The sequence below is a fragment of the Oreochromis aureus genome, linkage group 18, assembly GCF_013358895.1.
Source record: "Oreochromis aureus strain Israel breed Guangdong linkage group 18, ZZ_aureus, whole genome shotgun sequence".
Classification (NCBI taxonomy): domain Eukaryota; kingdom Metazoa; phylum Chordata; class Actinopteri; order Cichliformes; family Cichlidae; genus Oreochromis; species Oreochromis aureus.
Window position 1 is genome coordinate 24234727 of NC_052959.1, and position 18146 is coordinate 24252872.

At 42.1% G+C, this 18146-nt stretch overlaps 2 protein-coding genes across 3 annotated transcripts in view; both read left to right on the top strand.

The window, feature by feature from the left end:
• The first annotated feature begins 11191 nt into the window (after positions 1–11191).
• Positions 11192–16168, top strand: LOC116313444 (transmembrane protein 200C). The gene is made up of 2 exons (XM_031731151.2): positions 11192–11305; positions 13869–16168. The coding sequence occupies exon 2, from the start codon at positions 13902–13904 to the stop codon at positions 15453–15455; it is 1554 nt and encodes a 517-aa protein (XP_031587011.1). The 5' UTR covers positions 11192–11305; positions 13869–13901; the 3' UTR covers positions 15456–16168.
• Positions 16169–17961: 1793 nt separating this feature from the next.
• Positions 17962–18146, top strand: part of LOC116313380 (band 4.1-like protein 3) — a 55010-nt gene continuing 54825 nt past the window's right edge. For both annotated transcript variants that reach the window (XM_039601937.1, XM_039601936.1), the window contains exon 1: positions 17962–18134. The gene's annotated coding sequence lies outside the window, so the exon portion shown is untranslated. The remainder of the gene's footprint in view (positions 18135–18146) is intronic.

Below are 18146 nucleotides of genomic sequence, written 5' to 3' on the forward strand. Positions count from 1 at the left end.
TCACAGTGGCTTCTGTAACAGCCCCCCCTCCGCCAAGACCCAGTGCCCCTGCTGGCACTTGTCCTTTCCGCAGAGGAAGACATGTTGCTTATCAGAAACGGGCACCATGGCATTGTCTCACGTGGCACACCATGCCAGCAGCACCTTTGTAATGTCAAAGGATGTCTAGCTGCTTCTTGGTTGAGTTTCCTCCTCCTGGTCTTGCAGTTCGAGTCCTCTGATAGACGCCTTGTTGAGGTCATGGTCCTCATCCTAAGACTCAACAGACTCTGGAGAGTGTTAAATGTCACTTTAAGAACCTTCCAGTGTCGTGTTTTCTATATCTGAAACTGAAAATTTAACTAGTGTGGAATGGGAGACCAGTGCTCAACACAGCGGTATTCAGTCTGTTTTCCCTCAGGCCAAGGTTAAAGAAATAGTTTGACATATTGAGGAATAAACTTTCTTGCCAAGAGAAATCAAAAGCTGAATACCGCTCTCAATCTCTATTCTTAAGATATAAAGCAAGTGGTTATAGTTCAGCACAACTACTAATGTGGCCTTCTTCTAAATATCTCTAATTAACCAGTATTATATTATAAAATTTTTGAGGGCAACGATATGATATTAGTCTAGAAAAGGCATGAAAGTCTCCTTTTTGTAGTAACTTTTAGAGTGTCAGTCGCTTTCAATGAATATGACCTCCTTGTTAAACAAACAGTTTCTTCCTAGTCTTCTGCTAAGATGCACAAAGCTATGCACCGTCATAGCTTTACCCGGAGTTGGCATCTGACATCAAAATCACAGCTCAGCAACATTCAGCCCCTATGTAGAATGTGCCCACAGTGCTCGTTTCAGCCTACGCAACTCTGTGGATATATGTATGCCACACTCTGCATTTAATCTCAGTGTGCACATCTATCCATCACTATGAGCAGCAAAGTCACATAGACCATCAGATGTGTGTGTTAGTTCTGAAGGAGAGTGTATTATTAGGCCATTCTGTCTTGAATCATTTCTTTCCCGTTGTTCAGGGCAGCATCTGGCGTAACACTCCTTTGTCCCTCAGTGGGAATTGCCTTCAGGAACTCAGCCTCCACCTTAAAGGAGCCATTTAAGCACTCCAGGCAAATCTGTCACCGATGGATGAACAACAGCAGCTGACAAGTAGATAAAGCCTCATTGATCAGCAATAATGGACAATTGAGTGGAAAAATGATTGGTGGTGGTGAAAAATGGTGGGGTGGATTGTAATGCAAGTCACAAAATACTGACGTCAGGGGTACAATTTAGTGTTAACAATTGATCTGTCCAGTTCACAATGTTTGGATAGCTGAGTGTCTGAACACTCAGTGCCAGAGGAAGGATTAGTGCTTATTCAAACAAATCCAAAAGTTAAAGAGAGACTGAATAAACCAAAAGATAAAGACGTAAAGGAAAGGATGGATGGATGGATGGATGGATGGATGGATGGATGGATGGATGGATGGGACAACTGTAAAAAACTAACAATAGGACATGACACTCATTTCACTGGCACCTCATTGTTAATGTGGCCACTTGGAAGCAATAGAGTGGAGCAGGTTGTTACCATATAATTGCTTTTTAACTTATATAATGAATGAAGGGATATATGGTGGTCTGTGTCTGCCTGCATGCTAGCCCTGTGATTGACTAGCAACCTATCCAACTAGTGTACGGATTTCAACAGCACATCTCAGTTTTTCCAGATGATAAAGAAATGCTGCTGTAATAAATGTAAGAAATCTTTCAGCATGGCTCTTTGGGCTTCAGTTATAAGGCATAAATGTGTAAAATAACAGAAAATTCTGGTAGCTCGCTGTCTAGATGGTCCTGTAATTATAAAACAGAAAGTTATTCTATAGTTCATTGTAAAAAAAACAGGAACTTTCCTGTTATTTAATTATTTATCTATTTAATTACTTCAGTGTAGTATGGATAAACGGGGGAGATTTTAAGCTTTTATTCCTTCCTTCACACTTTCCAAAGGCATCCAGTGGGCCGGATTAGACTCTTTGCCGGATCGATTCTGGACCCCGGACCTTATGTTTGACACCCCTGCTTTAGAGTATAATTACTGTAAGCAGTCCCTGAACATTGTCACATTGTTCTCTCATTTTCATTTGATATATTGATCTTATAAAAAGAAGATGAATTATAGCTTCTTTAAGTGAGATCTGCAGGTCACTTCCTGGCCATTGATTTTTCCTTAAAGAAGATTCATTGTTAACGTTTACAAAGCACAGCAAAAATGCACAGGATCACTGGCATAAAACAAACTTAGAGCAGACTCAGAGCACATAAGCAGACATTAGGCTCTGCCCTGCCAGCATCAATAATGTAGTTAAAACAAAGGTGTAGATCGGTCATTGTCCCGCTACACTCCACAGTTCGAAGTGTTTTTTTTGGGAACACAGGATAGTGATGAGTAGGCATTCTCGCTGGACCATTTGATCTTAGGCCAGTGTACAGACTGCTTTGTTGCTCTATTTTCCTTTCCTTTCCTGTTTCCTGTCTCCCACTCTTGCTAGAAAAAGGTGGCAGTGGGTGAGTGTACACTATGTTCGAGTAATTTAACACAACATGTTCCGCTGCCTGCACTCATAATTTTTGGAGCCTTTTTGGCAGTGGGTACTGTTTACTATGATAGCCAGGGCTGTGATAAAATTTGTATGTGTGTGTTGTTTTTTTTTGTTGGGTTTTTTTTTTTAGCCTTCTGGGCTCTGTTTTTATGAAATATAATAAAAAGATTCACAACAAATGTCAGACATCAGAGTCATGTTGTTGATTCTGGCTTCGCATGTCCTAGCCAGATAACCAGCATAACAAAGCTGACTTTTACCATCTAAAATAAGAAAACCTACTGTTGTCAGCTGTAGATTTAGCTGAGCTACATGTTCATGCTAACATGGACATTGTCAACATGACTTGCTGAAGTTCAAAACTGAGCAACAGAATGGGGAAGAAAGGTGATTTAAGTGACTTTGAACATGGCATCGTTGCTGGTGCCAGACCGGCTGGTCTGAGTATTTCAGAAACTGCTGATCTACAAAGATTTTTCCACACAACCATCTGTGGGGTTTACAGGGAAAGGCCAGAAAAAGAGATTACATCCAGTGAAGGGCAGTTCCTTTAGTGATATTGTCTTATTGATCCCAGAGGTCAGAGGAAAATGGCCAGACTACTTCAAGTTGACAGGTAGGCAAAAGTAAATCAAATAACCAATTGTTACAACCAAAGCAGAAGAGCATCTCTGAACACGCAGCATATTGGACCTTGGAGATTGGAAAAACATTGCGTAGTCTGGTGAGCCATGATTTCTGGGGCAAAATTCAAAATTCAGGGTCAGAATTTGATGTGAACAACTTGAAAGCATGGATTCATCCTGCCTTGTATCAATCATTCAGGCAACTGGTAGTGGCGTAATGTGTGGAGGATATTTTCTTGGTAGATTCTGGGTCTCTTAATACCAAATGAGCATTTTTGAAACACCACAGTCTACCTGAGTATTGTTGATGATCATGTCTATTTTTTTATGACCACAGTGTAGCCATGTTTTAATGGCTGCTTCCATAAGGATAGCGCACCATGTTTTAAAGTTCCAATAATCTCAAACTGGTTTCATGAACATAACAAAGTTCTAGCTATGCTAGCTAACAAGCTAGAACATAGCAACTAGGTTGCTAGTACATATCTGGTAACATTTTGGTGCAGGCTTTGGAGTATGTTTATAGAGATTTAGGATGCCTACATTACATGTTTTGTAATATCTGTTCTAACTTTCCTAAATGTCTCCTCTGGAAAATACCCTCCACCTAACAACAGAACTAAAACCACAAATTTTCAAAGAACATTGAATCCACTCTGGAAACTAAGCTATATAAAAGTAAACTATATAAAAGTAACTAGAAAATACAAGCTATAATATCTATGCCCTGTGTGAATTTGCTCAATAGTCTACTTCTGCATTCTTTTTGGGTGTTTCAGGGACCGAATAAAAAGGTTTTGCCAAATTATTGAACTCCAGCATCTGTAAGTAGATAACTATAACCAACATTTTGATTTATATATTGGAACACTGTATTAAATATGTGTATGTTTTGTAGGTTTTTACAGTACTGAAACATGCTTTTGGAGCACAGGAGGAACACAAGGTTAACAACCAGCTGATGAACATGTCTGAATATTTAGCTGCTTTAGAAACAGATATTTCCCTCAGGAGTTGGTGCACTGCAGACCAATAACAGCTGGTAGGAAAGTGAATATTGGATTTACTGTTTGCCGGAAAACACAATCCCAAACAGAAGCTAATGGTAATGGATATCTGCTGGCTGTTAAAATTTTCAGTGCTTTTTTTCTTTTTTCTTTTTTGATGTTATCACTGAAAGCACTATACACTTTAAGCCACACACACTCCTATTCATAAAGAACTAATGATACATTAGTGCAGTTTCCACATCTTGCCCAAGGACACATCAACATCTGTAGTTCCAAAGTTGAAACTACAGACCTTCTAATTAGATCGTTCAGAAGCCAGATACGTGTTGGACAATATGTGCGCATTGTGTTGACAGCTGTTGATGGGCTGTCCCAAGTGGCCCAAAAAAAATCAATTAATGTGGGTTTAACATCGTTCAGAAGCAGATGGAAAGATTCCTGTGATGCTCTTTGGTTTCCTGTGAAGCACTTTGTTTCTCCACTCAAAATGAAATGTAGTACATGAGTGCAGCCTTATTACATCTTCCTCAAAACTTTCCTGCTTTGCTTTGAGCGTTTCTCCATTATTATCCTTCTAATGTCAGCTTTTAATAACGAAGAATAATGTCAGTACTGGCTGTGCTTCTCTGAGCCTCACAGCCAGTAATCAGTATTTATTCTGTCTCTGTTACATGCTTGTGTGTTAAGGAGAGGTCTGAATCTATGATCCCTTCGCTTTGTCCTATTGTCCATTTAAAGTCGCGATGAAAAACGAAGGTCAAACAGGTTAGTCTATTTTGCAGTTGTGGCTGAAACTGATTATCCGTCCAGATGCACACACAATGATATACAATAGCAACTCCATTCACTCACTTTGTTGGCAGAAGGAAAATTGCCGTCCTCTGAGTACGCTCGGACAGTCGGGATTTCAACTGTCCTTCCAGCAGTAGAGGTTAATTTGCCCGATAACACAAATGAGCCTGAGGCCTGCAAAGGCTTAATTCATTGGGAAATGTTGATTAAAATATTAGCATATGAAAAGATGAATGACCTCAAAGATTCTCTGGATAAAAGCAGTCAAAAGTGGTTGTGTTAGGTCAGCCACTGAGATGAAACCCTTTTGATTGGAAATACATTTTCCGGCTGTTGCTACACAACTGGGAATGTTGTGATGGAGATAAGTGATTAATGTGCTAAATATATGCGCTGTAGGATCGACAAGGAAATTGTGTTTCTAAACAATCCGTGTTGTCAAATTTACAGCATATTCGACTCTCCAAAGTCAAACTAATATAATGGAGTCCTTTATCCCAGCAGTCATATCTATCTATCATCCACTGCTGTTTGTGTCACTCAATCTGGTGACTCACTAGAGTCTTTTGAAATGATTAAAGAGCTTATCCAAAGAAGAAAAACACTTTGGGGAACAATTGGCTTGTTGGTCTCCCATCACGGCACCTAGTCTCCAAACTTTCTGTGCCATAAAGTTGAGGTAACACTATATGTGTTACACAACAGAAAATAGAAATAGGAGTGGAGCTGTGAAAAAGACAAACTGGCCACATTAGCCTAAAACCCATTTATAGGACTGTGCTAAAATGATGAAAGACTTCTTTTGCCATAGCCTACATGTTTTTAAGACTGTGTTCTTGTTTTTTGGGGAGTTTGTGTGTGTGTCTGTTTTCCAACATAGCGTTCTAGTTTCCTCCTCAACTTTTTTTGTTTTGAATTCTTCCATAAATCAAGCAGTGTTTGCAGTCATATCGGTACTTTTGCTTTCTCATTCTGCAGCTTTTGACTCATCTGAGAATGCATGACGTAACCGAAGGTCACGTAGCCTTGTGCGGCCAACGCCAAGATTCCTTCCACTTGGTTTACCTGCTCAGGTAATAACGTGTGACTGCTGCTGCTGTATCCATAGCAATGAACCCCTGCAGATGCCCTCGACCCAGGCTCCTCTGACGGGCTGATTAGCATGCATGGATGAGGCCTGAGCCCTTCACTGATTGGTCCTGTCAGTTCCTGGCATGGGTTCTGCCTCACCCCTGCAGAAGACCCAGCTGGCTGTATGCTGCCCTCCCATCAAGCTCACGCCTGCTGCATTCCACATGACTGGACTCGTCCTCCAGGACCCAGAGAACATGCTATACACTGAGTGTCAGTGCCAGCATGTCTCACTGAATCACATGAACTGACGGTTGTCTTTCTATGCATGTAGCACAAACTGCAGAAGTAGAAGCTCTAAATCTGCAAGCGAAAGAGGGTTGCTTTGACAGTTGTGCAGTGCAATAAATATCAAATGTTCTTATGTCATCCTATTTTTTCTCTGGTTTCTCTGGGTGAGCTCTTTTCATTATCTCCCCATCCCATTTTGAGGGGGCGACTTCTAAAAATGTCAGCTGAAGAATATGCTGTGTACAGCCTGTCAGCTATCACTTTTGCCCTCTCATTTGATTCTCTGTTGCCTCTGTCCCAGCCCTCCAGCCTAGATAAAAAGGAACCTCTTCTAAGGTGTTTTGCGAGGCATTATGAAACGGTTGCCATGGATACCCAGTCTGAACAGGCTCCACATACAGGCAGCAGAATAGAAAATGACAGATGCAATATTTCACATTTCAGAAATTCCTCTTTCTTTCGTCAGCACACAGGCTGATGGACTGTTGTGTTAAAAATGCCAAAGATCAAGACTCTAAAAATAGGTCTGCCGGGCGATGTTGTGGTCCTCATTTGAGGCGCTGCTTGCTTCGTGCTCCACGGTGGGTTGAATGGTGTTTTCCGCCTCATTTTGGTTTTTGTTGTTTCTCCCTGAAGAGATGACCTATATTATCTAGGATGGGAGATCAAAGAAGGCTTCCTCACTGATCTTATGAAGCTCGCGTCTTACAAGCCCCGAGAATTAGTCCAGATTGCGCAACAGCCTCGCTCCCCTGCAAAATGTGGCCATGAAGGCAAACACTGCATGGAAAAACAGCTTCTTTTGTAGTTGTTCAGCCTACAGGGTTCATGATCCTGCAGTTTAGGAATTGCACAGCTTTTTGATGTTCAGGATTGCAATTACTGCCTTTTCTTTAGGTAATGCATACTCGGCACAATTCTGTTTTGTTGCCCAACTGATAATCATATTCAGAGAAAGTTGTGCATAAACTAGGGCTCAATATATGCATTTACTTTTTGAAAAACTTTGGTACAACTCAGTTCAAACTTAAAAGTTGTCCAAGTTTTGTATCTGGGTCTGTTTTATCTTGCAAAAAACACTGGGTCCATATTTTACCCATGAATTCCCATTAGTGTTACAAGCTGATGATATGTGAGCTAATATTGGCCTCTATCCGAGTCCTGGGTCCTTGCTCGCCTATTAATCAGCCATTTACACTATGTGGAAATGAAACAGGGCCACCAGTGGGAACCAGCTACCTGCTGGGAGCAAGCGTTCACCTGCTGCTCTCCATTCCCACCCTCTCCTGATACTTCCTCATCAATTAGTTGTCTCTCTGCCTGCGATGACTGGGCGTCTTGCTCCGTTTCTAGTGTTCTGCATGATGTCAGAGACACATGGCTGCTGAACATAGAAACGGACGGACCCGAAATGCCCATATGTCTCCATGACCTGTATCAGTCGTAGCGCTGTCATGCATCTCATTAGCCACAACCAGAATCTGCACATGGACCCAAATGGTCATTCATCAAATGGAGGTCTTCTCCCTGCAGCACCTGAGCAGTGGTGCCGAAGATGGTTACTCTGGGAAACTTTGGTGTGATTTATGAGGAGGCCCACCGTTCCCATGTTGTGGAAGATAATGAACATAGTGGCTCTATGGGCCAAGAGATTGATGCGTCTGGAGTTAAGCTTTCATTGCAATGGGTTTTGGTAAAGAGTAGAAATTCAGCTTTTTGACCCTGTTTATACACCAGCAGCAATTGTTGAGCTTGGTGGATTCAATGAGTTCTAACGGATAATCTAGTCAAACGATAAATCTGAGGATGTTTCATATTTTCTTGGAAATAACAAAAAAATGGCAAAACCCACAAAATATATAGATGCTGCTAACAACTATTGCCTATGTGGCGATATTCTAATAACTTAGAGCTCCACGAATGTAGCTAAACTAGTTAAAAACATCTATGAAGCACATTGTTGCTGGGGGTTTGTTTGTTATAATGAACATGGGCAATGTAATTTGTTTTGTGTCCACCCTTCTGCTTTTGTAGCTATTTTTAGAGAGTCAATTGTGTATTCACCTGCAGCTGAAAATAGGCCCCTTAATTTTAGTATGAGTAATGTTTTCTAAAGCTCAGTGCCCAACGGTTTAAGGGGATTATTTTTCAAAGAATTAAAAAATATAATTCGTATTCTTATTCTGAAGATATTTTTGTACAGACCAGTGGGCACTGGCTAGGGATGTGAGCCCTAAACATTGTTGCCTTTTGTTTTGATTGGATTTGATTTGAAGAAAAAATCCTTTTTCCTTTAATCACTAAGAGCTCAGATCAGAAAAAAAAATCAGCTTAACTGACAAACCATCATCACTCTTGGTCATCACCTCTAAGGTATGGGAATGTGGCATGACTTGATCTTTTAAACTGACTCCTAACTTCGGGTGTAATTGTGGCAGCATTTCCTGGGGGCAGTTGATCTCTCGCTGCGCCCACATTCCAAGTTCCTACATTCCCAATTAACTCATGAGACCAAGCTAAGAAATGAACTGAACGCCCCGCAGCTCCTGAAACTGCTTCAGATGGGTCTTTTAGCTGTTAACCGGCATATTACACTCAAAAAGAATGTTGGATGAGGAAATGGAGCCAAAGGACAAAGTGAATGTCTTCTTCTGTGCTGTGGCTGTGCAGATACAGTAACAAAGCTGGTTATGTTTCAGTTGCAGAAGCGCTGGAGCTATTTTTGACACTACAGTATATGAGAGCCGCTCTGTGGAGATACTTCGATATGTGAGAGATGATGTGGGTTTTTTTTTTTTTTTGGATAAGGATCAGAATGTGCTATAGAAGCAGATTTGTTAGGGCTTGAATAGAACTGTATATGCACGGCACATCATTCACAGCGAGCAGGACGGGAGGCTGGTGTTTTAAATAACCGTGTCAGACATGATATGATCACTGAGGAATAAATTGAATTATTGAATTACTGCTGGTGTCCCTCCCAAAGATGGAAGACCCAGTATTAGAAGACTAAAACATAGCGAAAGCTCTATATCGCTCTTTCCATCCCATCTTTTTACTTTTTCATATTCCTTCGTTTCTTTCCATATGTAGTGAAAACCAGCTGTAATTTATCACCGTGCTGTAGGTGAATTTAATTACCTGGGGAAGTCTTGATAATAAATGATTAAGTATGCAAGGGCATAGTCATTAGGGAAAGTTGGGAAGTCTGCAGAATTTTTTTAAGTAGCAGTTTCTATAAAAGTCTGCAGTCTGCTCTTTTTCCTTGTGTTACAGTGAAACACATCTTTGGCATGGAACACATAGATTGAAGGCGCTGATAGTGGATCCCATCCCATCCTCTATTTGAGACAGCAAAGTGAGCCCAAACTTTATTTGAATTCTCTGCATTTCCTATCTCGCCTGTACTGATAAACAGCAAGAAGAGAAAAAAAAACTTTGAAATACAGTGCAATCAAAAAATAGAGAAAAGTGTCAGGCTAAACTTGTGAATCTGAGAGTGTGATCTCAGGCTGATTACTGATTGGAATGAAGTGTTGTTGAAGGGGGGGTGTAATCTCTTGAAAATGAGATAGTACTGGAGAATTGATGTGCAGATAATGATGTGAGTAAGTGTGTTGACTGCAGTGCTTTGGATTGCATCTGTTGCTATCTTTAAAAATTATATTTCCAGATGTATATTTAGAACATCAAAGATTAAGAGATGCAGGAGGTAAGTATTTCCTTTTTTTGCACCAAGCTGCTTTCAAAAGCTGCTTAAAGTGACTGAATTAAAAGTGTAACTACATCAAGGCAAGTGATGCTTTTGCCTGCCCTTAAAAATAACAGACACACAACTTATATTCAATCAAATATTCAATAAATCATGTTAAGACACAATCTGTGCTGATGCTTTTGCATCACTATCTGTTGTCTTTTTTCGTGGAACATCATATTTTGGGATGTTTGTTTGCAGTAGCAGGATTTTAAGTCTCTGTCAGAAACACTGAAACGTCTGTTGTGTCACTGTGTCTTACTATACCGCAGAAGCTTAGAGCTATACAGAAATCTGTTCCAGACCTCCAGACCTCCAGTGCACCAGTCAACACTGGGGATTAAAGACAGCTCTTTAAAACCCCGTCGGATTATTTACCATGTCTCTGTATATTTCGACTCTGACTGCGGCATGCACGCTGGAGTTTTTTCTCTGTTCCTTTCCTCTAATTTATGCCATAAACAAAACACATTTCTGGGTCATAAATTTGCAGCCAACTCTCTGGAGCATCAGAGCTGAGCTTTGTTATGTGTGCTTCCTCTGGCCAGTGTAGAGCTGCTGCCTCTGTCTCCAGTCTCACATCACTAAAACACATCTGGACTCTGTCATATTTAATTTTGTTAAACACAAGGACACAGCATATAAGCAATTATAGCAATGTAACCCAACTGGGGGGAAGGTAAGGATAGAAAACCAAATGATAGATGATGCATTTGGTGTATTTAAATGTCGACTTTTCTGACCTCAACTCCACTGTGTGCAGTTTCAAACCCATAGTGTAGTAATTCACTCATGCATGGTATTTCTGCTTGTTTAACCACATGCAAATGAAAAGCCTGGATGACAAGTTGCAATTGTCATCAAACTCCCCAAACAACAGTGCAAATAAATAAATCAACGAAAGTCTCATGGTACAGAATCTTTGTGTTTCTATAGAGGTAAGAAATCCTGAAAAATCTGGAGGTGTTTGCAGTATGATAACAGCTCTCCCCTTTCTCGTTGCTCAATAATCACCACCAATGGAAATGCGGTTGGCCCGCCCCTGCCGGTCTATTGTGAATCTGCGTTCAACTGGGTACCACTCTTCCAGCCTTGGCACCAAAGTGGCGCACCACGACATGCACAGCTGAACGAGGAGTGCGCCTTTGAAGATGTTTGATTGCCAAGCTACAATTTCTGGTGAGAGACGCGCTGATTTACGATTTTATTTAATCTGCGGTTTTTATCAGGCGGGCTATTTTTCGTGCTTAAGAAGCGGGTCTGATTCCCGGTGTCGAGGTAGAACGAGGTTTGTGAAGTGGTTTAATTCAGCGACCGCCTCGTTTAGGTTGGTAGTATTTGTGAAAATCGAATAAGTCGACAAGAGTTTTTGATGTCGGGAAGGCGTTAGACTCGGAGCACTGGGCACTCGAGTCCGTTTACTTTCATTTGTGATGCTGCTTTTTATACATATATATATTTCGATTGGTCTTGCTGATAGCACGCCTCCTCTTTCAAATGCACGACAGATGAAAATGTGTAATAGAGCACCATTTCAAATGCGGATCGGCTCATGCCGCTGAACTTTTTTATGGTCGTGGTGTTGCCAATAGATACCGATTTCGCATAAGTTGGGAAGGGAAAGCAGAGAGACCCGAAGGCATTGCTTGCTATAATTTATTTTTTTTTTACGACACAACTCTGAATTGTAGTTTCAGTTATGAAACCACGAGCTTCGTCAGGGCCGTGGAAGAAATATGGATGTTTGTCATCTGTCTGCACCTTGTGAGACCCCCTCCTCCTCCAATACCGTATTTGGCTTTGTGTTGGAGCGAGAAGCGTGCGTCGTGGTTCTGGGCATTTTCACGGCACCTCCAGCTCCACGGCAGCTCGTGTTTGCTTCACGGGATTTTTTTTTTACAACAGAAGGGAAACAGATGCGCCCTAATGTCAACAGCCGATTACTCACGCAACATTGCGCGAAAAATGCGCCCCCGCAGCTCAGACGGACTGAGCGTTAAGACCACCCTGGTCTCCGTTTTGCCAGACGAGCTCGGGTTTTTTCTTTTTTGGGGGGGGCGAACCGACGGGTTGGCAGCTTCCTGTTCAGCACCGCAGACAGAGACAAAATCCGACTTGTCCACACCCACTTTTGGTCCACGTTACCGCTGCCCTTCTCTCCCCAAACATAGAGAGAGTACCGCCTACGCCTTATCGGTTTTAGTGCAGGTTGAGTTGCTCTCGCCCAGGACGTATTTGAGTGGTTATTGGATGTGATATACACTGAAAGTCGCTATAAACAGCAGCTGAATACCTGTGTGATGTTTGCTGAAGCTCAGGTGCAGAGGTCCGTGCTCTACTTTCGTTGAAACAGCATGTAATAACTTGAATTATAAAGGGATTTCGAAGGCCATCGTGATTATTATTTTGTCCCACGACAGCTTTTGAAAACGTCTTATTAAATGGAAGGAGTGTCATGAATAAGTTATTCACGAACCCAAGGTCTAAGTCGTACACAGTCAGGCGTGATTTATAAAATTAAATATCTAGCTATAGACACAATCAGACAGGGGCTAGAATCTGTCTAATTAATTATCCTTATCCTCTGATTGTTATTCACCACATGTGGTTGGAGCGCATCAGCAGATGTCTGTAATCATGATAAGTGTTGGTGGCTTTGTTGCCCTTTGGACCAGAGCTTATACGATCAGTCAGCAGTGGCTGGTCTGCATTGCATAATCGTAAAAACCCCAAACAAATTTAAACATCCTACATGGCTGTGTTGCTGTGTAAACACATGGCTAATAGCTCATATTTGCCTTTGTGATGTGGCGTGCGTGTGTGGTGTGGATGCAGTCCTGTTGAAGCACAGCTGCACTGGTTGATGACGAAATGGATTTGGGTGGAAAGCAGGAAGGGAGAGTGTTTTATGGGAGAGATTGGTGGAAGAAATGAGAGGCAGAGGAAGAGAAGGAGAGCAAGAAAAACAGAGTGAGGTGGAGAGAACATGCCTGCTGGCCTCCTGTCTGGACACATTACATTTTCATAGGCTGATATCGCACCGGCACAGCTGAATATAGATAACAAGCACTTCTTGTTCTACGCTGTCAACTTGGGTTTTTGTCTGTCTTTTGCTTACGTCTTCAGATTTGTAGATCCAGCAGCAGCAGATGTATACTATCTTTTATTTAGACTCCTTCTGATGACTAATATTTGCCTCTGCCTTTAGTCGGATTAGTGCAAAGAAGCAGGCTAAATAAACCTGTTGCGTAATCTGAGATTCAGGGCTGGATTAAATCACTGGTAGACCACGAAAATTAGCCATGGGCTTCCTTTAGGTCCTCCTTGGACAGATTTTGTTGCTAATATCTTACTAGTATTCCTCCTCTGATATCTTTTTACGCCTTAAAGAAATTCTTGACCAGAATTTGATGGGGAAAAAAATCATGTCTGTACAGCAGATACACAGCTTGAGCAAAAGATCTGAAACAGGCAACTTATTGTATCCAGTAGTAATGAAATCCCCCTGCCAGGTTCTCTAAAGCTCACCAAAGAATGAACTTCTCACCATGCTTTACACCTTTCTTCTAAACTAACCTTCACATGTTAGCATTTACATTTTTTTTTTTAAAGTGAAACTAGATAAATGCTAAGACTCTTATAATTTGAATTTACTGGGATCTGACTTGTGTATTGCAGTATGCAGTAAACATGCTCTCTCCTCAGGCTTATCTTCTCTCTCTTTTGTTTTGTGTTCTCACAGACTGAGTGACAAGCCTGTGGTCTAGTCGCCACCATGATAGCCACGGGTGGCCTGCTGCGCATGAACAGGCGCCAGGATTCGCTCCGATCCAAAAACCGAGCAGAGAACAAACGGAAGCGGAAATCCAAGAAAAAGAAGAAGAACGATGTGGTGGTTGTGAAGGGGAAACTCAATCTCTGCTCCCCGGCTGGTTTGGTGGCCGCTGTTGGAATTATAGTTCTTATGGTTGGGATTTCCATGGCTGTACTGGGCTACTGGCCCAGCCAGAACCAGCAGGAATACCAGGAGCGCCGCAGAACCGGGGGATTCCACACCAGCAGGATGAGCTATTCCAAAAGTCCTCAGATTTCCTCCAACCTGACCCGTGGTGAGCCTTCCTCTGGCCAATCAAATCTGTTCAACCAGAGTCATTCTAACACCAGTGTTTCTAGCCCGTCCCGTCACTGTGGCTTTTTCTGTGACTTCCTGGATAATTATTTGTATTCAGACAACCTGAAAGTCTTCGGACCACTTGTGATGGGAATTGGTATCTTTCTCTTCATTTGTGCTAACGCCGTCCTCCATGAAAACCGCGACAAGAAAACTAAAATCATAAACCTGAGGGATATCTACTCCACAGTGATAGACCTGCACAGTATACGATCAAAGGAGTACTCACCTCTGAATGGCATGGTGAATTACACCCAGTCAAAGAGTGCAGAAGGGCCATCGGGTTCATTTCCAACAAGTGGGATGCTTACTCGCAGTTCCTGGCCCTCCACTGGAATCACTTTCAAAGGTGAGGTAGATGGCGAGGAGGTATTCAGACGCTCCTCATTGGTCAGTAGGCCTCGTAGCTTGTCCAAAGATGTGCAGACCTTCACAGAGACTGTCTACAGCATCTATAAAGACTACAGCAATAGCAGTGAGCAGGCACCTCAGCCCCGACAGTGGGAAACCACTTCCATCGTCACCTCTTCTGTGAACGCTTTTACCCTGCCAGTAATCAAACTGAACAACTGTGAGGTGGGGGAGAAAGCAGAGGCAGAGGGATGCTCAAAGGAGGAGGTTGTTATAGAAGCTGTTGCTGAAAACATAAGTGAGGAGGGACAAGCCAGCAGCAGCAGCAGCCAGAGAGATGTGATGTACGGTAAGCAGAAGGAGGCTTCGATCATGGACTCTCCTCCTCCTCACCGGAGCCACAAGGACACCAACACAGGTATCCAACAGGGGGTGCCGCAGTCTCAGCCTCAACCGCAGAGGCCTCAGCTGTTTCCACCGTCTCCTGTTGCCAGGGCGATGGGGTCACGGCTGTCGCTCAACTCTCTCACGGATCAGCCCAGGCCAGCACGCCGCTGCAGCCTGTCTGTGTCTGGATGTCGTCAAGGTGACAGAGCCAGGCGGTTCAGCTACCCCCGTCTGGAGCACTCCAACAGCAAGGGCTACATAAAACTGAATGACCTGGGGGGCGAATCCTTTGAAGCCCCCGACGCAGACACTTCTTTGGTGGCCCCTAAACAGGAAGTAGCAATGGATGCAGCAGCAGCGGAGGAAGAAGCTCAGGGACAGGACAATTTGGCGACACCGAGCACCTCTGGAGAATCCTAGGCCTCTTAAAACTCTTTGATGTCTTGTTATTTGCTTCGCACCCTCTTACGTGATTGCTAATGGGTGAAGCTGGCCATTAGAGAGGAAAGGAAACACGGAGAGTAAGCAACTAAGGACTATTGAAACATAGCCATGAATACTCAAGAGCAAGACTCTTTATAAATACATCAGACCAACAGTTCAAAATTCAGATGTAATTTTTCTATTTTTTCAATGTAGCAAGAGCAATACTAAAGACTTGTAAGGAGATTTAGAAATGGTTTGTAAAAAAAAAAAAAAAGAAAAGAAATTTGATCAGATGAGTTTTTTTTTCTTTTGTATAAGAGTAAGGCAAACATTGTAGCTTGTAGAATTGCCAAAACTTTCACTCTGAACTACTGTCCAACATGTCGTACTGTAGCATTAACATATGCCACAGATATTTAAATAGTCTAGATTTGCTTCTCTGCATTGTTATGTGAATACCACGTGAATAGGTGAACTGAACTGAATCTCAGGTAGATGTCTGGCTTAGGATCGGGACCTTGAGGACAAGGTCTTCCCTATGTGCACACACTTGTTTATATGAAGCATTCATGGTTTAATAAATTTGACTGTAACACCTCCATTGGGTCTAATAGATGTCTTTGTGTGATATTAGATGAAATGCCACGAATGCAAAATGGCTTGTTTGCTCCAAATAGTTTCACTTGCATTAAGAAAAATTAAAAGGATTAAAAAACTGGAAGTCGGACTATGATTGATTGTGTGGCAAACGTGGAGACTGTATGGATTTTTTTCCCCTGGACTTTAGCCGTACTTCTCATTACTGGGAAACACTGCAGTGGTATTGATGTTTTATTATCTCTGCCAGCTGAACCGAGACCAGTGACCTATAAGTGACCTTTACAACAGTCTTCTTAATAATTGTCTTCACTATTACAAAGGGAAGTTAACAGCTGAGTGAGTATCTGCTCAAATGGGCGACAAATTAAACGGGGGAAAATAAACTGGGTGTTTATTGATAATAGTGAAGACTGTCATAACTGTCAGTCCCCAATAACTCACCTGGTTGAGCAGGTGACCCGGAGGTCAAAGGCTGCTGTATAGGGGCCTGAGCACAAGTCTAGATCAGATAGTTTCCTGTGTGTCATTTCCGCACGACCTCTCCTACTGTATTGTCAAATAAGGTCTCAAAATGCTAAAAAAAATCTCTTAAAAAATCATGTTCAACTGAGATCTGGCAGATAGATGCTAATCATTCAACAATCCCTTGTATGCAAGCAAGTGCATTTATTACTGTTTCTCCATTTACTCAAACAGATTTTTCCATAAAGGTACAACTTGTATGATTAGCACAAAAAAACCCCAAACAAGTAGTATTCAGTTATCCTAAGTGCATCAATACTCCTGTTTTGTGGCAATTTATACATAGAGTTTATCATATGTCTACATGACTTCATCATAATATGCTACTGTACTATTGTACTTTTTAACCTCACTGCAGTTATAGTTACACCTTTAAGCTGTGCACATAAAATACAATAGTCTTACTCTATAGCCAGCCTTATATTTTTTAATATAATTACTTATGTGAGATAAATGCATGCCTTGTACTGCTGTAAATGCATATTGCACCACTGCCACCTCACTGTATATACAGTGCTGCGCAAAATTATTGAGCCAGGCCCTTTTCTTTACATTTTGCTTCTAAAATGCTTTCTTGTATTTTTTAAGAGATCTTGAGCAACAGTTCTCCAGGCTTTATGAAGGTCGTTCATAAAAGTGCCATCAGATTTTGAATCTACCATGCAATACCATCTGACAAGTGTCCGATTAGCAACGGCTTTGTTTTTTGTTTTTTCAGCATGATGATGATCCCAAACACACTGCCAGTGCAGTAAAAGCACGAGTGAACACTATCAGTCATGCATTGGCCTCCCCAAAGCCCGGACCTCAACATTACTGAAGCAGTGTGGGATCAAATGTCAAACAACAGTCCTTCAACAAGCCTGGAGAACAATTCCTTAAGTATATTTACAGAAACAGTTCAGAGTTCAGGCTGTGTTGAAGAGTAAAGGTAGCTATAGCAAAATGTTGACTTTCAAGCTCATTGGAAGTACACAGACTCTGTTTTTGCCTTATACACATTTCTATGTATGCTTGCATCCGTTTCAATAAATTCCTGTGACTATTCTTATTTTCTTAGTTAAATAAAAAGAAATAAGGGGTACTTCACGACTGTTGCACAGCACTCATCTTCCAAGTCCTGCATATTGTTAACAGTTCCTACAGGATCAGACAAAAAGTCCACTTTGAAGTTTGCAGACTATTCACGAGAGTAGCCAGCGGAGCTCAGCCTAACGTGGCCATCTAGTGGTCATGTGATGTTTGAAAAAACAGACGAAGAAGAAGAAGAAGTACAAAAATAAAAGCGACCAGCAGGTGGCAGTGGGTCTATGCTGGTTGAGTCGTGGGCGTGCCCGTTTAAGAGCACTACGGGGCCGATTTCTTTTTAGAGGCAGGAGGGGGCGGGGTCAGCTCGCTCCGTCTCTGGGAAGGTTTGCCAAATCTGGCGCTCACAGGTGTGTGATCCCTTTCACCCGGACGAGACCCACGCAGGGGATTCCTGGTCTTCGTAGCGCTCCCTGACCAACAGCTGGCGTTTGGGGAGTTTGTGTCCCCTCGCTGAACACTCAGGTAAAGTGCTCG

Coding starts and splice junctions, on each gene's coding strand:
- LOC116313444 (XM_031731151.2), top strand. CDS start 13,902: ATGATAGCCACGGGTGGCCTGCTGCGCATGAACAGGCGCCAGGATTCG.